Raw genomic sequence first — 22,466 nt, 5'->3', positions numbered from 1 at the left:
CTAAATTAATTATATCACAAACAGCTATAAAGTTCTATATATAGTTTTCTTAGTAATTAATTGATAATAAGATAACTTTGTTTACTTTTCGCTTTTATTAATCACAGAAAAATCAAAAAATTCAATTAATTAATTAAAAATCAAATGTGCCAAAAATGTTATGCACTTGAGTTCATTACCTAACTTGTTTCTTCATAGATTGAGTCAAAAGTTGCTTTTTAGTTGATCTATAACCTCTCCAGCCAACATCTAAAAGTCTGTAGCAGACTGTGGAATCATCTATTTTCATACCAGTTTCAGCCAAATCCTTTTTTTGTGAGTTAGAAATGGTCAATTGAGGGTCTGTTTTGTTTCTTTTGATTATATAAGCATCAGTTTAAGGTGTTGTTTTTTTTTTCTTTTCTTTGAAGTGAAATTGAACCTCTCATGTTTCAGCTTTATTATTTTGCTAACAGCTCCAAAACTAACCTGACACTATTTTGTGTCTTCTTCTTCTTTGGTCCTTAGCTGGCAGCTGGGGGAGGCGGTTGGCCACGCAACCAGTATGCTGCTGTAGGTGCCGCAGGGTTTCGGACTTGCTCTGTGATGTTCTTCCATACCTTACGATCCATGGCTTCAGTCCTGGCCTGGTTAAGGTCGAGACGTCGGCTCTTCAAGTCATCTTCCACTTGCTTGGCCCACGTTTTCCTAGGCGCGGTCCGTTGGATGCTCCATTGGGTGGGTCGTTGTCTCCAAAGGAGTGTGGATGGTATTCTGTTCGTGCCCATTCTACATACGTGGCCAAACCATCTGAGCCTTCGCTTCTGGATTTGGTCGGCAATGGTTGGTTGCTGTTGGCATCTGGCGCGGATGGTATCATTAGTGATGCGGTCGCGAAGAGAGATGCCCAAGATCTGCCGCAGGCATCGCATTTGGAATACCTCAAGTTTGTTCAAATCTAACTTGAGACAAATCCATGTTTCCGATCCGTAAAGAAGAATGGGCAGGATCAAAGTCCGGAAGAGTCGGATTTTAGTCTTTGTGGAAATGTTGGTCCTCTTCCACAGACACCATTTGAGCGAGGCGAACGCAGTGGCCGCCTGTCCAATTCTGCTGTGGATTTCCATGGTGGATGCAACTTTCTTCTCCTGGACCAGCGACCCAAGGTATTTAAAGTCCTGCACTTGCTCGATCTGGACGCCTTCGAGATAGATGGTGGCTTGCGACCCATCTGTTGTCAGGGCCTTTGTCTTACCAGCATTGATCTTCAAACCGTATGGCTGGGCAATGCGGGCAATGTCGTAGAGGATGTCCGTGGCTTCAGCGTCGTTACCGGCAAGGATAGCACTATCATCAGCAAACATCAGGTCAGTCACATAGTGATCCTTGTCATATTGTATGCCCTGTCTGTTTCTGAATGCTTGCCTCATAATGGCGTCAACCACGATGTTGAAAAGCAACGGGGAGGCTACATCCCCTTGGCGGACTCCAGTTTGGATGGTAAATTCCTCTGATAAATCGTTCTGGATGCGCACCTGGCTGGTTAAACCGTTGTATGCAGTTTGGAGGAGTGTGATGACTTTTCGAGGTACATGTTCAACCTCAAGTAGTTTCCATAAGGCAGGCCGGTGGACACAGTCGAAAGCAGACTTAAAGTCAATGAAAACAATGACGGTTCGCTGTCCACACCGGATCCTCTCCTCCATCAGCTGACGAATGGCAAAGATTTGATCACAGCATCCTCGCCCGGGTCTAAATCCTGCCTGTTCTTCTCGACTGGTTTGCTCGCGATGTTTTTGCAGTCTTGACTGGATGATCTTCATAAAGACCTTTCCGATGATGGAAAGGAGGCTGATGCCACGGTAGTTCTTGCAGTCCCGGTTATCACCTTTCTTGTGGATCTTGTGTCTACTACTGAGTAAGGGAAGTATGCTCTAAGGTTACAGTCTTAGACTGTTTTCGAGGAGTCAAATACATTTTGTAACAAAAGATGTACACTAAAACTAAAGCACTTTAGATTTCTATTTGGATTTTTTATTAGTTTTCATATCAGGGTTTCTATTTAAAAGCATAGCTCCCTATATAAATCATTCTTCTGTATAAAAAATTCTTCCTTAAAACACTTATGACACCAAATAATTATCCCTGTTTTGGTCCCTATAAAGAAACAAATACAGTACTTTTAACAAGATGATAAAGAACAAAATACCAAACTCCCATTTTGTTCACATAAATTTGTTGAGCCCTGCCTTATCCTAATAAATTCATCAGATCAGTGCCCAAGTGTCTCTTCATGTTGCTCCAGTCTATTGTCTCAATTAATAGAGTCATATTAGGTGTTGACAACCAAATTTTCTTAATTCTTATTTTCTCTGCTTTGTGAAAGGAAGATGCATCATAATAAGAATTACATCCATTGGTAGTTCTTTGTAACTTTATTTCCTCGTATGAGAAACAGTCTTTTGGTGAAACAAAATTTTGAATGTGCTACAGTTTGTGTGTGTTATTATTGAATTGAATTAGCCTACAGGAAGATATATTGTGTGTTCTTTGCTTTTCTTAAGACTCTAACAGTGCATGGAATTTGATTTGTATTTGCATAGCAAGAATCTTAATTCTTTTCTTTGAAGACCTGTTATACTAGTATAATTTGTCTTTTCCCTTCTAGTGTTTTTGACCGAGGATCCAGGGTTTACTGTTTTGTTAGTTTTAAACATTGTTTATTACTGAACCGTTAATGATCTGCTAAGCCTGTCCAGTTTTAGTTTTGTATGGTGCAGTGGTCCCTCTTTCAGCATTTAATTTTTTACTTTGAAATAGGTCTCTAAATACAGTAAAACCTCATTTTAATGGACCATGGGGGTTAAGGCTTGTCTGTTAAGGCCAGTTGGCCACAATTTGAAAGACGTGTATGTAGTTAACCAAAATTTCTAGGATGCTATGAAAGTGCTGTAGTACGAAATAAAAAAAAAAAATGTAATACTGCATTTTACTGAACATGTGGAGTAGAAGAGCTTGAAATTTTGACACATCTTATAGCAACAGAGGAAACTGAATAACGTTTATTCAGAACCTGAAGAGCTCGTAAGTTGTTGGAGGTTTAATGGATAAATCCCTACTGATAACTGACCTGGTCAGCAGGCAACTGGAAGATAACAGTGGGGAAAATCCTAACTCCCTGGCAGTGAAAATATTTTAACTAATAGTAAATATTACCATATTTAGGCAGTTCTGCCACCATCCCCTATTTGGATAAAAAAAGCCTGGTTCAGTGAATGCCGTGCATTATTTTCAAAGTCCATTAAATTGAGGTCCATTAAAGCAAGGGTTTACCAGAAGCACTAAATGTATATTCTTTAATTATTTTCACTTCTTAATTCTGTCTGAACTGAACTGTTGATTCATGAAATTCCATGTTGTTGTATCACAAATATTATATACTGATGCTGAATCTGTTCTGGAATATTATAAGATTGGTTGTTTGTCTTTTCTGAGAAACCATTTCTTTCAATTTAATACGAGGGTAGTTCAATAAAGAATCGCCCTCACCTACTTCCACATATCGCAGAGTTATGATATTTTGTGTGTAGCATCATACATATCTGTCTACTAAAGGTGTAAAATTTTAGCCCTGTGTCTTAATTTGTTTTTCTCTTACAGAGCTAAATGTGTGACGAAGTAGCATCATGGACAAAGTTGAAGCTAGAACTGTAATCCAGTATCTGTTCTTGAAGGGGAAATCTCCTAAAGAAATCCACGAGATGACTGCTGTATATAAGGATGAAGCTTTATCCTATGGCATTGTGAAGCACTGGCATAGACAGTTTAGGTGTGGTCGGACATCGGTAGAATCTGAGCCCATTCCAGGTCATCCCCATTCAGCCATTGATGACAGCATGATCAGAAAAGTGGAGCCGTTAATCATGGAAGATCACCTGATATCTGTGCGTGAATTGTCCCAGGAGGTGAAGATTAGTGTGGGCTCTGTTGAAACAGTCCTTCATGACCAACTCCATTTACGGAAATTGAGTGCAAGATGGATTCCTTGATTATTGACTGGTTTCCAGAAGACTGATCGACAACAGAAATCACGAGTTGTTAGCCCTGTGCCAAAAAAATGAGGAAGACTTTTTCTCTCGTCTAATCACTCAGGATGAAAGTTGGATACATCATTTCGACCCTGAAAGTAAAAAGCAGTCCATGGAATGGCGACATCATGGTTCCCCATCCCCCAAGAAGGCAGGGGTCCAAGTGTCAGCAGGAAAGGTCTTGCTGACAGTGTTTTGGAACGTAATAATGACTGATTACCTGCCAAAAGGCAGAACAATTACAGGTGCCTATTATGCCAACTTACTCACAAAATTATGGGAGAAAATCATAACATGTAGGCGTGGTATGCTGTCCAAAGGTGTGAGAATATTTCTGAAATTGCAACAACACAAGCGACCACTTGTGGATATGAAATACTACCCCATCCAGCCTACTCACCCAATCTTGCACCATTGGACTTCTTGTTTCCTTCCCTCAGATCATTTCTTCAGGGGACCCACTTCCCTGATAATGAGACACTCATTTCTGCAACAGAGTCATGGTTCAAAGACCAACCTCACCACTTCTACAAAAGCTGTATCCATAGCCTCATCCATCGAAGGGGGAAAAATGTGTAAATCTGCACAGTGGCTATGTAGAGGACTAAAACCTGTGCCAAGAATCAACAGGCTAGCACTTCTGCAGCTAGGTCAGGGCGATTCTTTATTGATCCACCCTCGTATATCTTCTGCACTTTATTACTAAGAAATCATATAGTAGCTGATTGCTAAAAAAAAATGGAATGTGAAAGTTGCTATGTGAAAAAACAATTATAAAAAGTGTCACTGTGCATCCTAATTTTGTAAAAGCACAGTTTAGTCAGCAAATGATTACCCCATGGATAGTTAGCCAGATTTTTATTGTATACAATTCTTTAATTCATGGCATTGTCAATTCCTAATGTGTATAAATAAAATCTTTAATCACATAGTAAATGAGTTTGTATTATGTTGTTTTTTTTTAGGACGATCATGGAGAAAAGATGAGCTGAGAATTAAGAGCAATGTAGATCTTCATAAACTTTGGTAAATATTGGCATTATATAGTTGTGCAGAGTTTTACCATGTTATGTATGTTGAGGGGCATATTGTAATGCAAGACTTTTACTGTATGGAATAGAAACGCTGTACTGTGTTCTGGTTTAGTAGAAATTTTATTTAGAATATGGAAAGATAAAAGTTGAATATTCCACTATACATTTTGGACTTGCTTCGGTTCCTTCCTCATTTACTTAAAAAAAAAAAAAAAAAAAAAAGCAAAAAAAAAAAAAATAATTCTTTAAAAAAAGAATTAAATTAATAGAATAAATAATCCTTGTTGTTAAGGGTTGAAGACTGTTCATTTCATGATTGTTGTATGGCACATGTGTTAAAATGTATTAGATTGGCATGTTGTAATTTTGATAGGTTTGCCATTATGGTTTCTTAAGTTTTGGTTACCTTGATATGGGATTGATTTAGTATATAAGGAGCCAAATGGGTTTTCAGAATGTGAGCTTTTTATAACATGATAGTGAAACTAATGAAAACATATCAGATCCTAACAGACTGAGAAGAGAAATTAACAGTAATTGTTGTAAGTATATAGTCTATAGTGCAATGAAGCTTGGACTTTGGAGCATCAGCCAAAAAAAGTAGATAAGAAAATACAACTTACACACTTCCTTCCTCGTATAGGCAACTATCCAGTTGACCCTTGAATTTCTTCAAACTGTTAACCTCGTCTACTAGTGGATGCAACCTGTTCCCGTAATCAACAACACATTGGCTAAAAGAAAATTTCCTACAGAGTAGTCTAAACTCTTCCCCTCTAATTTGAATTTATAGCCCCTAGTTCTGGAATTCTGAAATTTTACTAACTCCTTTCAGAGCACTTATAAACCACAATCAGGTTCCCTTGAAAGTGCCTGGTTGCCAAGCTTTGTAGCTCACATAATCAGTCTTTCCTCATACAGTCACCCTTTTGCTAACCTCAGTGTGCAAGTTTTCCATCTTTGAACTCTTTCAAGAAGTTCAATGTCTGTTTTTTTTTTCCAGATGTGGCCTCCTTACTTGGACACGGTATTCCCAATGCTGTTTACAATTGCCTTATACAGTGAGATTATGACCTCCCTATCTCTACAAGTTAATTTTTGTTAAATCATCGATGGGACAACCTGGGCTTTCCTAGCTGCCTGTTTATGCTGTTCAGAAAATTTTGTATCTGCCCAACTCTCAGATCCCTTTCTTCCTCTACCGTTTTAAGGGTTGAAGACTGTTCATTTCAATTCAAAAACAAAGTCATGCACCATTTCTCCTAAGTAACACCATGACAAAACCAACCCATAAGTAATATTAAGTAACATTGCCCTATTTTTAATTCGACAGTGTCTAGAAAGTGCAGCTAGTCCACTTAAAACAGGTAAAGGCTTCAAACAGATCTCAAGGGAAAATAGCCTGGAGTTTCTTACCAGGCAACTGCCTGGTGAAAAAAACTCCAAGTTATTTTACCTTCAGTTAAAAATCCCCTTCTCTGGAAATGTACAGAAATGGGGGTGATATACAGAATTTGATGTTTTGGGTATGATACGTACTTTGGTGAGGCAAAAGGACAAAATAGGAATTGTGTGGAATCACATGGCTACCCATACGTAATGTTCGTTTTAGTTCAGCTATAGCGGAATGTGTCTGAATGTGTCTCTGCTGCCATTGTTGATTATAAAAAAAGAACAAAACAGGTCTTTTCATAATTAGCATCATAATCATTCAATAGAAAATGTGTACAAACAATAACTGAATGCCTATAAGACAGAGTGCTTTTCCTGGTTAGAATCAGTGCACATCAGTAGCACATCCTCTGAAATGAGGTGCCTCCATAGCCAGGTGGGCAGGAGCAGCAGTGCATAGCACACGCTTCTTGATTATACAGGGGTTCGAGCCTGTAGCCACCAAATACGGAGGATGCGGAAAGGTCAGGGAATGACCACCGGATATCCCCGGAGCAATATGGCCTTAGTTACTAATGCTCCTAAAAACCAAACAACAACAACAACAACAACCTCTGAAATGACAGTATAGTAGTTTTAATGTGTTCCAAATGAGTGTTAACACTCATTTGGAGAGATCTGGGTTTGAATCCCAATGGACACTATAGAAATCCATAAAGATATCTTAATTTGGGACTGTGGCTGCAGTTAGATGATTTCGGGCAGAGGAGTAGAGTTTTCCTCTGAATCATTCTGAGTTTTTTCATCCCACACATGTGCAAATCGGTCTGTAAACATGCATTTGTACAGATATGCACAGCACAGTATATCCTTAGGTGCAGATTCTGTACATGTTGTGGCTATTAAACAACAAGACTGTTGCAGTAAAATAAATATAATGAAATATTTCATACCTTACAAGTTATTCCCTTAAATAATTGCCTTGGGCTTGCACATGCTGTTCCATACATTTCTTCCAAGCACAGAAACATTCTGCAAGGTCATCTGTAAGCCCTTTTAACACTTTGGCCGTTTTTTTCTGAATGTCTTCAGTGAACTGAAAATGGGTTCCGTTAAGTACACTTTTCAGTTTGGGTAAGAGAAAAAAAGTCAAGGGACTAAGTCTAGTAGCATTCCTGAGGTTTCAGTGCTGGTCTCCTTATTATTTACAATATTTATTACCAATATTGATGAAGAAATATCAAGGCATTACTGTAGCACAACCTAGAAAAATTAGGCAGATGTGCCGAAAAGTGGCAGTTGAGGTTTAACATTGGTAAATGTAAGGTATATTCTGCATATGGGCAACAGTAATCTCAGAATAACATGCTAATTAGGTGGTGCCACACTCAAGATGGTGGAGAACGAGATCTAAGGATAATTTTACAGTCCAATATGAAGTTCTCTGAATAGTGTAGACAGGCTGCTGGATGTCATCGATGATATACAGGAACTTTGTATTAGGGATAAAGAGGTGATTACCCTATTGACTAAGGAAATGGTTAGGCCACACCTTGAGTACTGTATACAGGTTTGGAAGCTTCATTTTAGAAAAGATGTGAATTGGAATGGGTGTAGCAAAAAACAGCCAGATTAGTCAAGAACACAAAAGGGTATTCTTACCACTAAAGACTGCTTCCACAAATTGCAGCACTTGTAAACTAGGCACTTGCAAGGAGATCTGATTGAAGTGTGTAAGGCTTTAAACAGATTGAGTACACTTAATGAGGATAGTATCCCCTTTTTGGGACAACACACATATGCACAAATGGGACATAAACTTAAATTGAAAAAAGGATGGCTGTAGGATAGATGTTCAAGGACTTGCTATCAGCCAAGGAATGATTGAGTGTTGGAACAAACCACCATATGATGTTGATGGGTAGTCTGAATAAATTTATGGAAGAATTACACATATTTAGAGGGGATGAACAAATAAGGTGAGGTTTTTTTTTGCTGATTGCTTCATTATTTGCCACTACTACTGCTATTAATAATAATATGTGCTGTGGTGTTCAAGATATGCATTTGCTTGGCCTATGTGGGTTTTTGCATTTGCATTTGCTTGGCCTGATAGTTTTCTTCAGTGCTGTACGGTTCAGGTCCATCATCAAAATATTCTCCAAGTCTTTTGAGCCGGGAGAAGGAATCCAGCAAGGTTTAGTTCTCAATGCCCTTTGTCATCAGAATAAATCAAATGACACAGAACATTCCTATTTCTGTCAAAATATACTTATATACTGATTAACTTATTTCATTCCACCCTCAAAACAATACCAATATGATGCATTGAGCAACAGCTTCAAGTTCCAGTTAATAAAATAGAGATATCACAAAATGGCTCGCTGAACCCAAATTATGGTTGAGGTCTCAATCTGTGAGGATTGTCCAGAAAATAATACACCACATTTTTTTCCCTCAGTCAAAATTTCTTTAAAATAATTCAGATTTTCAGTGCTACAAGGTTGAAATGTGCCATGTTTAGGTGCCCAGTTGCAAAGAAATCCGATAAATAGCACATTGCAGTAAGTCTCCAAAATGACATACATCAGTGGATGTTTTGTGATTAAGTTTTTATGGCAAAAGACAAATCTGGGGAACATTCGAAAGCACTAAAGAATGTATGTGGAAGCTGCACAGGTAGCGGAAGCCTATTAGTTGCTGGACTAAGAAAGAGTTCTTTAGAAGGACAAGCTGAACCCTACAATTTGCTTCTATCTGGTTGCCTTGTGACATTGGAATGTGCAAATGACATTATATATGAGAATTGATGTATCACAAACAAGCAGCTGGCAATCAAGCTATAAGTCTGCAAAAAAAAAGCAGCTTCTATGCCAATTATCCAGCTCTGGTATATATTTGAAGGTCTATATGAGGTGTGGGCCTATGAAACCTCATAGAAGAACATGAAACTTTGTACTGACATTTGTTCAGATTTGTTGCTGCATTATGAATCTGATGGGGGAAGCCTTGCACCAGATTATTACAGAAGTAAATCCTGGATTCACCATTTTTAGCCAGAGATGAAAAAGCAGTCCATGGAGTGGCATCATCCTATCTTTCCAAGAAAGTAGTAGTTTAAGGTGACTCCCTCAGTGAGCAAGATCATGATTCCTGTGCTTTGGGATTGGGAAGGGATGATTTTGTTGTATGGGATGCTTGAGAGGGCAGATCAACAACTTGGAAACCTCTGTTAAAATATTTCAGTAAGTATTTTGGGTTTATCTCACAAAAATCTTGTAAAACTGTTGCTTCCACATGAAGATAGATGTTCTCATGCAAGTTTGAGGACTTTGATGTTCTTAAAATGATTGAAGTTTGCTGCCCATCCATCTTCTAGCTCAAATATTACTACTTCTGACTTCCATCTGTTTGGAGCACCGAAAGTTGCAACCTGTGGTACAAGGGGCTTGAAGACAACACCATGATTCACAAGGTGTTGAAATGGCTACATGTGCAGGACAAGGATCTGGTGCCAGTACTGAGTAAGACCTGGCTCCTTATTAAATGTTCACAGCAATCCATTTTTCAAAATTTTCCATAATTTTTTTTATAAGAAAACTATACTTTCCTGTGCAGTAACACATTCATAACTTTTAGTTATTTTCAAAACACAAATGGTTGCATAGGCTTTTTAAAATTTGTTGTGCAGTTTCTAGTGGAGAATTATCATTGATTTTTGCCTAGTTAATGCAAGTATATTCATAAAAAAATAAATTATTGTATTTATAGTCTTAGTAGTTCTCCCAATTTTTTTAACTCTTTAAGTAAGTGTTTACACAGTGCCATTTTCATATCAGAACTTTTCAAAATATATATTGCAGTCAGCAATGGATAATTTTCAACTATGTGTTTTCTTCTAATCAGTAATGTTATATTCAAAATAAAAATTAAATATCATATTCATTTGTTAGTAGTTTTTCAAAAAAAAAAATTGCAAACATAAGTTAAGTTTTAACTGACACTTTACAAGTGCTTATTGCATCACTAGAATTAAGTAATTCTTCATTTTTTTCAAATTATCTTTATGAAAATAATCTTATTAATAATAATACTCTTTATTTTAAAACAGGTGGCTCTGTCTAATGACCCCTTCCTCCTTCCCACCCATAGTATTATTGATATGGATCTGGTGCTTCTTCAGCATTTCCTGCAGAAATGCCAAAGCAAGTCTGACAAACTTTCACACATGTTACCATAGACCATCCTTCTTCATTAAAAAGGGGTCATCAGTGTTACAGCTGGCCAGGCTTATTTTCACTTCCAAGGCCAGTGTGGAACCCATTGTCTCCCACAGCAAGGATGGGGAAATCCACATCCACATTAACACAATATGAACCCAAACATAAATTTCTCCCTGTAATTGGAAGTTAAACAAAGCATACTGGATGGCTGCTATTTATTCCTGCTTGTTTAGAGTGAGGATAGGGGACTTAGATGCCTTTGACCTTATTCTCACTTGAGGAGCCAAGAAATTATTCAAGGGTACAACAGTGCAGCAGGTTGCGACCACATAAAATTGGTAGTATCCAGAGAAATCTCAAAGGAAAGAGCACAGTTCAATTTCAATATTGGTGGGGAATAATGGATTGAAATATTTTTTAGGATCTTTTAATTGGAGAAGCAACTATATCTTGTGGAACAAGAATGCATTATTTTTATATGACTTTTTCACAATGTGGCTGAGTTAGTCAGTCTCAGGCGAGGGTAGCATGGTTTTTACTCTTGGAAACTCGAGTTTTTTTTGTCCAGCAGACAAAAATTCGACCTCAGAACAAGCAATTTACAGACAATATACATGGAGCAATATCGCCTTAGTTGCTAATGCTCCTAAACCCAACAAGAAAACAATATGGGAAGTATTTAAGGGATTTATTCTGGAAGCCACTGATACGTTTCTTCCAGTGCAGAAGTACCACAAAATAAAGATGCCAAATTGGATTGAAATGAAAGCTGAAAGATGTTGTAGACCCGGCAAGAGTAAGAATACCATTAACATTCAGCTTACTCAATCCATTGAAGGCCTTAAACACCTCAGTCAGATCACCACATTGGTGTCTAGTTTCCAGATGCTACAATTTGCAGGAAATGAAGCCTTTCTAGGTAACAGCACCCTTTTGTTCCCTTCACCAATCTGGTTCCCAATCTGGTTCCATTCCAGAAAATCTTCACCAATCTGATGGAGATTTTCTGGAATGGGTGCAGACCCATTCCAGAAAATCTCCATCCTTCCTAAAGTGAAGCCTCCAGACTTGTATACTCAAGATGGGGCCTAAACATGCCCTTTTACAAAGGGATAATCATCTTCTTATCTCTGCTATGAAAGTTTCTGTATATAATTGACAAAAACCCTATGAGCTGTTCTGGCAGCATGTCTGCACTGTCCAGAGAATTTCTATTGCCCTGAGTGTAGTACCACACAGTAGAAAAATTCCTCTGGGATTACTGCTACCCAAATGCAATTCATTGCATTTGTCAATGTTAAACTTCAACTGCCATTTCTCAGCCTGTTGACCCAATTTTCCTAGATCTTGTTGCAGTAGCTCACCCTGATTATTATCATTTACTGACCTGCCAACCTTTGTATCACCTACAAACTTTTGCATTAAAGCCTGAAATACCTTCATCACTATCATTAATAAATATTGAAAACAACAATGTGCCCAGCACTGAACCCTGGGGGACTCCATTAATAACATTAGTCCAGGATGAGTTGTGCCCATTGATAACCACTCTGTCTTCTTCCACTTGACCATACCTTTATCCATAGTAGTAACTTGCCCTTAATGCCACTTTGCTCTGGTTTGTACAGCAGTCTTTTTAAAACATTATCAGAAGCCTTCATGAAATCCAAAAATATGATAATAAAATTATTTTTGCATCCACTATCAGATTGGTTAGACAATCCTGCCACTTAACAAATCCATGCTGTGACTCCATTATTTTCCCTGTAACAGATGTTAAACTAACAGGTCTGTAATTACTCATGTCACCTTTTGATCTCCCTTTATGAATTGGGGATACACTTGAACATCTCCAGTCTGTGGGGACCTCCCCTGAATCCAGAGATGCTCTCATAATTATGGCTAAAAGTGTGCTTACCTGCCTCCTTTAATATGATTGGATAGATCCCATCCATCCCAGGTGCCTTTTTTATGTTCAGTTTCAACAATTTTTCTTCCTCTTTCCTTTCAGTTATCACAAAGTCATTTAGCTCATTGTTCAAGTTTGATGAAGTTTGATATCCCCTCTCCTAAAGAATTTTTGTGTGTGAATATAGATGCAAAATACTTATCAATAATAATACTAATCGAATACTAATCAATTTGTCAGTAACTTGAGCATGGTCATCAACGGTCAACCCATTGACATCAGTGGGCCCGATGTGATTCAACCCCTTCCTTCAACTGTTAATATAAACATAGAAGTCTTTGCTGGTTTTCTTTGCATTATTTGCCAATGACTTCTCATAATCTGTCTTAGCTTACTAATTTATATACTGTTTACCATAGGTTTCTGTATAACCTGATAATTTATATGCATCCCATGCACTTTTCTTTTTCTGTGAATGGGTTGCAATTTATATGCATCCCATCCACACATCTCAGTAGAACATCTGTCATCCATTTAGGCATAAGTTTTGAACAATATTTCTTCATTGGTATGAAAAGCCTAGTAGCTTCTATGATTAATTCTGCAAATGCTTCCCATTTTGAATTTGCTGTTGGTAACATCACCAGTTGGTCCCACTGCATAGAATTTAAAAACTGTCCGAGATTGTTGTAGTCAACTTGACAAAAGCCTTTTCCTTTACACTCAACAGTACAAGCAACACCCATATTACACGGTACTTCTACAACATGGTTTTGCTCTAACACGCTTGATAAATTGCAGCAATCCTATCACAATAGAGTACTTATATAACGTGTTTTCACTCTAACATGGTTACAGAATTGCAGCAAACTTTGCATAACACACTGTTTTTGTGCAGGGAAAACCCTGCTATTATGTTGGATGTAACATTTCAACATTTCTATTATTTTTTGTGAATCCTGCTGTTGACTCACTAGTCATAAAGCAAAAAAAAAATTATTGGGAAATCCCCATATTTTATTTTGTTGTGAAATCCCCGTGTTTCTGTGCTATTGAACTTGTACTTGTTTGAGACCATAAAAAATTGACTTCGAAACATGCAGTTCATGACTTTTAAGGATTTTGGATTTTATTTGATAGTTTATAAATTTTTCTGGGTATGTATTACTAAACTTTGTTCTTAAGAACCGTATTGGAATAATTCCTTTGTTGTGAATTAAATTCCAATTATGTCTAAGGAAAGTAAAAAAGCACCACTCAAAAGAAACTTTTTATCTCTAGAATCAAAGATACAAATTTTACATCATCTTAAAAAAGGGGAAGGGGTATCATATGTTGCAAAAAGTTTAAATTTAAATGAAGCAACAATCTGGACCATAAAAAAAAATGAAAAAGATGAAAAAAAATTTAGAACTGCTGTTGCTGCAGGATCTCTTATTTCCACAAATATGACAGCTTGTCGGAGACAAGCTGTCAGAAGGTGAAGGTACTTTGCAACAGAGAAACCGTTCTCATTTGATTGTGTTGAGCAGCGATGAAGAGGAAGAAAATTAAATGAATATACATTGTTTGAGATGTACGACCTTATCGCACATATTTGTCCCACAAGAGCGGTTACTCTATAAGCTGGAACAGGTTGAAATCACAGGGAAAATCTTTAGATGGATAGCAGAATGGTTTCAGGACAGGAGGCAGAGGGTTGTGATAAATGGTTATTTCTCAAATTGGGTTAATGTAAGAAGTGAGGGTCCCCAAGGGTCAGTATTGGGACCACAGTTGTTTTTGATTTTCTTAAATGACATTGATGAAGGGTTAAAAGGTGTGATGTCTAAATTTTCAGATGGTATAAAGATTGGTAAAGTAGTTAATGATCACCACCAAGCAGAGCTTCTTCAGAGTGACCTAGATAGACTTCAGGGATGATCAGAAAAGTGGCAGCTATGCTTTAATCTAGCAAAGTGCAAGGTCTTACACCTGGGAAACAGTAACCACAAAATAACTTATACACTTGGAGTTTAACTAAAGATATTAGTGGAAGAAAGAGACTTGGGAGTTATGATACAGTTAGACATGAAGTTCTCTGAGCATTGCAGACAGGTTTCAAGGAATACCCATAGTGTCCTATCAGTGATTCACCAAACATTTGCTAGTAGAGATAAGGACATCATAATCCCATTATATAAGGCTATTGTTAGCATTAACATTAGTTGAGGCATATGATGCAAGAAAGCAAGCTTATGTAGCATCAGCCAAAAAAAACCCCTCCCATTTCACCTATCCATTCACTCCAAATGCTTGTCCAGCTCAGCCTTAATTTATTTAAGCTATCAACTTCCACAACAAGAGATGAAAGTCTATTCCAGCAATCAACTACCTGCTGGCTAAAGGCAAATTTCCACACGTCTATTCTACAACTGTCTTTCCTCAATTTGAACCTATGCCCCCTCAGGTTCTTAATCTGAGCAAGAGGAAGAATCCCATCAGCATTGAGCTTGCTCAACCAATTCAAGGCCCTATACACCTCAGTCAGATCATCTCGCATGTGCCTAGTCTCCAGGTGCTGCAATTTGCAGAACTTAAGCCTATCTTGATATGAGCACTCCTTTGTTTTTCTTACTAATCTTGTTGCCCCTCTTAGTACTCGTTCTAGCAATTCTACATCTTTCCTAAAATGAGGCCTCCAGACATGTACACAGTATTCAAGGTGTGGCCTGACCATTGCCGTATACAAAAGGATAATCACCTCCTTATCCCTACTACCAAAATTCCTATATATCATCGACAAGACTCCATGACCTGCTCTGGTAGCCCGTCTGCACTGCTCAGCGAACTTCATGTCTGACTGCACAATTACCCCCAGATCATTTGCTCTCCACTTCCCTGAGTGTAGTGCCACACAGTTAGTACATATCTCTTGGGTTACTGCTACCCATGTGCAGTACTTTGCATTTGTCAGTGTGAAACTTCAGTTGCCACTTCTCAGCCCATTTGCCCAACTTATCTAGATCCAGTTGCAGTGGCATACTGTCTCTACTGTTGTTAATAACCCTGCCAACCTTTGTATCATCTGCAAACTTTAATATTAAGCCAGTTATACCTTCATTAATATCATTGATAAATACACAAAACAACAATGGGCCCAGCACTGAACCCTGGAGAACTCCACTAATAACATTAGTCCACGAAGAGCAGTGTCCATTGATTACCATTCTCTGTTGTCTCCGACTCAACCATCCTTTTATCCAGTGTAGCAACTTGCCCTTAATGACATACAGCTCCAATTTATACAACAATCTTCCACGTGCACAGTATCAAAAGCTTTCCTGAAATCCAAGTATAACTACCATTAGATCACACTTGGAATACTGTGTTCAAGTGTGTAGACCGCACCTAAAAAAAAAAAAAAAAAACATCGAGCTTCTTGAAAGAATCCAGAGACGGGTAACTCGCCTGGTGAGATCGGAAAAAGGGTGTCCTTGAGGGGAAAGGCTTTGAATATGTGCGTTGCACAGCTTGGAAACTAGGCACCTTAGAGGCGACTTGATTGAGGTGTTTGAGGCTCTGAAAGGCAATAGTAAAATGAATGAGGATGAAATTTTCACAGTTATAAATGATTCTAGAACTACAGTCCATAAATTCAAGTTACAGGGAGAGAGAGATGTTTAGACTGGGTTGCAGGAAGTTTTATTTTAACCGAATTATAATTTACTGGAATAAGTTGCCTATGTGGGTGGTACAGGCTGACAGTTTTAGGAAATTCAAAGGTCAGCTGGATCAAGTGTGTAGACCGCACCTAAAAAAAAAAAAAAAAACATCCTGTGGGAGGAGGGAAATAGCATAGGTTGTCTATTTCCTTTTCTCTTATTATTATTTATTAATTATTTATTTTATTATTATTATTTTTTTTTTTTGGCTGGTGCAGCAAAAACCTTAGGCTTCTTTGCACCATATGGCCATTATTAATATATGTATCACAGTTTGTAAGTTGTTTGTTCAGTTGTTACTATTTTTAATAAAAATTAAGTTTCTGATAGTTATAACAAAAGTGGTGTATGTTTGTTAGCTTTTTGGAGCATAACCCTTCTTTTCGTACTGGTTACCTGTAGTTATGTCTTTAATTAAATTCCATATTAATACACTGTGATTGCTGCCATCCAGTAGGTCTGTTGCCTTCAGATTCTTAATGCATGAAGAATCAATGCTGATAACCAGGTCAAGAGTATTGCTTCCTCTTGTTGCCTCTCTAACATGCCACAAAAGTCTTGCTGGTGTGTGAATAACCAACCCCAAGTTCCACTCAACATCTGGAAAGTTAAAATCCCCCATTATAAGTCATTCTGATTTACTTGTTCACCCTATTTCTCTTTATAGTTGTTTTGCATACTCATCACTATCATATGAATACTATTTTATATGACAAAAAAGAGTAAATATAAAATACTTATGGGATAAAACAGGCAAAAGCAGAATAAAAGATATCCCTAGCAAAGAGAGCTAAGAATAGGGATGAGGAGCTCTACACACGTGTGAATACAACAAATAAGAGAATAAATCAGATAGACCCTTTATACGATAGTAACAGTGGATTTGTAGACAATCCAGATGATACAGCAGATGAGTTGAACAGGTATTTTGCAATGATCTTTACAATTGAAATTTCATTTGAAACAGGAGGAAGCAGTGAGATGGATCAGTTTATTTTAAAATCAGTTTGTTTTAAAACTGTTGATATACCTATTTCTGAGAATCATCTGTCAGAATGTTCTGTGGCTGAGTACTGAAAATGTATGTTTATGTATATTAATAATGTATGAGTATTAAATATTAATAATGTATGAGTATTAAATATTAATAATGTATGAGTATTAAATATTAATATGTTAATGAAGGCACTGTCAAGATTTTTTTTTTTTTTTTGGCTAATTAGGTATATTTTACTCAAAGAACGAAACATGTTACTTACTATGGAATATGCAGGAAAAAAGGAAGCAGAGTATTTTCCAAGCCCTGAAAGAATTGACAAAGTGAGTATATTAAACTTATTTAAATGTCATCCCTGTTTATATTTATATATATGTATAATGACAATTCAAAAATTGTAGATCTCTTAAAGTACCATTTATAACTGACACAATAAAATAGCGTAGCTTAATTCAATATGTATAATGATAATTAATCTTCTATTACAGTTAGTTTATAATGTTTTTTTTATATGCAGCAAGAATTTGCCCATAAAAGTATATATAAAATAAAAAGAATTATACTTTTCTTCACTTATCCCTTTGTCAGTCGGGTAGCATCTGTAAGATGCAAGATTTTTTTTTTTTCCGTATGTTATTTTTAAATTTGGGAAAGAAATCACATCTTACCATATATTTTCTTGATAAATATTTTCTAAATTGTGAAGCAATATTTTCTATCCAATTTTGTTTATAATGGATTGTGGGAGATTAATTGTTTGGTATCTCTTTAATCTATTTAAGCTATCAACTTCCACAAGACAGATGGAAGTTTGTTCCAACAATCAACCACTCACTGGCTAAAGGCAAATTTTTGCACATCTATTCTGCAACTGTCTTTCCTCAGTTTGAATTTATGCCCCTTCTAGTGCATAATCTGAGCAAGAGGAAAAATCCTATCAGCTTTGAGCTTGCTCAAACCATTCAAAGCCTTATACACCTCAGTTATATCACCTCGCAGGTGCCTAGTCTCCAGATGCTGCAATTCGCAGAACTTAAGCCTTTCTTGGTAACAGCAGCCCTTTGTTTCCCTCACCAATCTCATTGCCCTTCTCTGTACTCATTTTAGCAGCACTACATCCTTCCTAAAATGAGGCCTCCATACCCGTATGCAGTACTCAAGGCGTGGCCTGACCATTGCTTTATACAAAGGGATAATCATCTCCTTTTCCCTACTAGCAAAATTCCTGTATATCATTGACAACACATCATGATCTGCTCTGGCAGCCTGTCTGCATTGACCAGAAAACTTCATATCTGACTGCACAATTACTCCCAGATATTTTTCATTTTCTACCACCCTAAGGTGTAGTACCATACAATTGGTACGTTTTCTGGGGCTATTTTTACCCATACTTTGCATTTGTCAATGTTAAACTTCAGTTGCCACTTCTCAGCATATCTGCCCAAATTTTCTAGATCCTGTTGCAATAGCACACTGCCATTACTGTCATTAACAACCCTACCAACCATTGTGTCATCTGCAAACTTTGACATTAAGCCTCATATATATATTCTTTTATTAATATCATTGATAAATATACAAAACAACACCCGAACCCCGGGGAACTCCACTAATAACATTAGTCCACAAAGAGTAGCATCTATTGATTACCACTCTGTCTTCTTCCGCTCAACCACCCTTTTATCCATTGTAGCAACTTACGACTACCATAATGCTCCAATTTTTACAGTAGTCTTCCATGTGCAACAGTTTCAAAAGCCTTCCTGAAATCCAACTACAGTAAAAGTCTGAAAATCCAGACCACCCGAGAATTCGGACATTTCAAAAACTCGCAAACTTTTTAAATTTAGCGGACTTTTGTGTGTGTGTGTGCACGCGCGCATGTGTGAGTACCACAGATGCCCAACAACAACAAGCAAGCTCGTGGTCGCCATTTTGAAACGAGCAATCAAACGGGCAATGCTATAGCCTTTGTCCTACTCTTTCCATTTACCATATATAGCATACGTATTTACAAGCCCATAACAATGGCTCCTAAAATAGATAAACTTCATGGTGTGAAGAGAAAGAAGAACACGTTGAAATTGAGTGACAAACTTGAAATAATTAAGAAACTAGAAAGTGGTGTGAGCAATACTATTTTAATGGAAACATACAACATCGGAAAGTCTACAGTTTACGATATAAAAAGGCAAAGAATAAAATTCTAGAATTCACAGCCTCATCTGAGCCTTACAATAAAATTGCTGAGAGAAAAAGTTTACACTGGCCAAAATTAGTGAATCTCGATAAAGTGTTGTACGAATGGTTTTTGCTAAAACGATCGGAAAATATGGCAATTTCTGGGCCGGTGCTTATTGCCAAAGCTAGGTCTTTTAAGGAGCAAATGAACATTGAATCAGAGTGCACATTTAGTGATGGATGGCTTAGGAATTTCAAGACTTGTCATGGTATTAGACAGTTAGATATTGCTGGAGAAAGACAGTTGGCTGATACACAAGCAGAAACAGATATAGTGCAACAATTTAAAAAAATTGTATCTGACTATGCCCTTACAGCCAATCAAATTTATAATGCTGATGAAACAGTGGTTTACTGGAAGTGTTTGTCCACAAAAAATATGGTTGGAAACCAAGAACAAAATACAACAGAGTTTAATAAGGAAAAAGTACCCGTTCTTATGTGTGCTAATGCTTCGGGTCAGCATAAAATTAAGCTTTTAGTGATTGGTAAATTTCAGTGCCCACGGGCCTTTAAAGGAATTGTGCACTTACCTGTGACCTATAAAGCCCAAAAGAATGCTTGGATGGACAAAGATATATTTTGCGATTGGTTTGTGATTTTGTTCCATCAGTTCGTTAGAACTTGAGAAAATTGGGGAAGCCTGCAAATACAAAGTCCTTCTACTTCTCGACAACTGTAGGGCCCACCCACATGAATCAAAATTAGTGTCTGCTTGTGGAAATATTTTTACATGTTACTTTCCATCAAATGTAACACCATTAATTCAACCCATGGATCAAGGAGTCGCAGCAGAATTCCTTCAGCAGAATTTCAATGCAGTTTTACAATCAAAGATGCAACATTTTCACTTGCGACTGCATGGAATGCAGTCAAGCCTGTAACTCATTTAAGAGCGTGATGAAATTTATGGCTGAACGTGATGTTTGCAGATCTACAATCTTCTAATCGAAACGAAGATTTTGAGGGATTTGACATAAAGTCGAAGGCATCTGAAGTGAAAGAACTGATGGAAATGGTTAAATTATATGTGGAAGACAACCCTCTATGCAAACTTAATGCTGATGATATAGAAGAGTGGATACGCATTGAAAATGATGTTGAAGTTACAGCGACTTTCACTGATCAAGAAATTATTCAAAGCATTATAACTCCTGATAAGATCGAAGAGAATTATTCAGAAGAATCCAGTGAAGAAAATGACAAAATTGAAGAAGGAAAGATATCTTGGGCTACTGTAGAAAAGTCCATTGAAATAGTTATTAAATTTATGGAACAGAACCATAGCTTCAGTCATCCGGATGTCATGCATGTGCACATGGTGCATAATAATTTTATCACAAAGAAATTACAAAGTCATAAACAAGATGATATATGAAAGTATTTAAAGAAAGCAATAGAAGTGTCAAGCAGTGCAACAGATAGAATAGCAGCTGCAAGTGTTCCATCCACAAGCAGTGCAACAGATGCAACCGAAATCGCGGAAAAGAACAAATAAATATTTGTTTGTATTTCTAACTTTGTATTTTATATGAAAATGTTTCATTAATAAACTAAAACAAATAATTTATTTATATAAAATATGTATCTTCTGCTTTCATTTATATACTGTATTTTTATTTTACATTGTTCATTTTTAAACATGATTTCAAACATTACACACTTTTTTTTTTTTTGTTTTGAAAATTTTTATGTTTACATCTTTGTCAGGTGTTGACTTTATTTTTCTTTAAAACTGCTCATTTCAATAAATGAAGCATGCTTTATTTGCTAATGAGATTTACCTGGTCATCTCTTCTTTATTCCATCTTAAATTTGAATTTTAAAAGTACTGCCTGAGAATCTGGAAAATCCGGATCGACCCAGTCCCCGAGCAGTCAGGATTTTCAGGCTTTTACCGTATATGATATCAAAATTATTTTTTGCATCCAGTTCCTTTTAAACTGCGTCATACACTGGTGTGCAAGATTTAACGACCAGGCAGGTTTTCACCTGTAGCTTCTCATAGGAGTGGCCTGGATATAGGAAACAACACCGATACAAGAACAGAAACAAAATGGTACAGAGGGACTTTATTCAAAAATGGCAACATAGCACTGGCTGCCATGATACAGATTCATCTGCCAAAGATGGAACAAAGGGAAGAGGTGGTCCTTAGTAGGAGATATGGCCACCCCTAATGTCGATGCAGGCTTTGCACCACCTGTCCATACTTAGAACAGTGTTGTTGATAAGTTCTTGCGGTAACATCGTCCATTCCTCTGTGAGTGCCATCTTCATCTGGTGAACATTTTCTGGTAGGTGTGGACGTGCCACTAGATGTCTTCCCAGAGCATCCCATATGTGTTCGATGGGATTTAGATCGATGGAACGGGCAGGCCAATCCATACGAACAATGTCCTCACTCTCCAAAAGCATATCAACAGCTGCAGTGTGATGAGGTGTGGCCTTTTCATCCATAAACACGAACTCGGGGCCAATGGCACTTCAGAACAGACACACATGGGAAAAGATTACCTCAGTACAGTAGTGTGCACCGGTTACAGTACCGTCTTCCAGTATCTGGAGTTGTGTATGTCCATCCAAGATAATGCCTCCCCAGACGAGAACACCTCGACCGCCATATCGATCCCTTTCAATGATGTTTGTTGGGTGATACTGTTTGCCAACCTCTCGCCAGATTAGCTGACATCCAGAATTGCTGCTGAGATTGAATCTACTCTCATCAGTAAAGATTGCGTTTCGTTTCCCCCACATAACACCCCCCACAATCAGGACACTCGATATATGTTGCCACATGAAATTTCGCAACATTTATTTTATTTTATCATAATAAAGACGTTTTACAGATTCGAGTCAGTGTTATTTAGTAGCATTACAGATGAATTACAGTTCC

The 22,466-nt window shown here is 37.4% G+C and overlaps 1 protein-coding gene across 1 annotated transcript in view; it reads left to right on the top strand.

The window, feature by feature from the left end:
• mRpL47 (mitochondrial ribosomal protein L47) overlaps positions 1-22,466 on the top strand; it is a 90,949-nt gene that overhangs the window by 52,204 nt on the left and 16,279 nt on the right. Inside the window, exons 3-4 of the mRNA XM_090387995.1 lie at positions 5,033-5,093; positions 17,553-17,649. Coding sequence (XP_090244121.1) covers positions 5,033-5,093; positions 17,553-17,649 — 158 coding nt within the window. The remainder of the gene's footprint in view (positions 1-5,032; positions 5,094-17,552; positions 17,650-22,466) is intronic.

This window comes from Mastigoproctus giganteus, chromosome 13, assembly GCF_048544385.1.
Source record: "Mastigoproctus giganteus isolate SK-2022 chromosome 13, ASM4854438v1, whole genome shotgun sequence".
NCBI classification, from domain to species: Eukaryota; Metazoa; Arthropoda; class Arachnida; order Uropygi; family Thelyphonidae; genus Mastigoproctus; species Mastigoproctus giganteus.
This window is presented reverse-complemented; position numbering and strand designations above follow the sequence as displayed.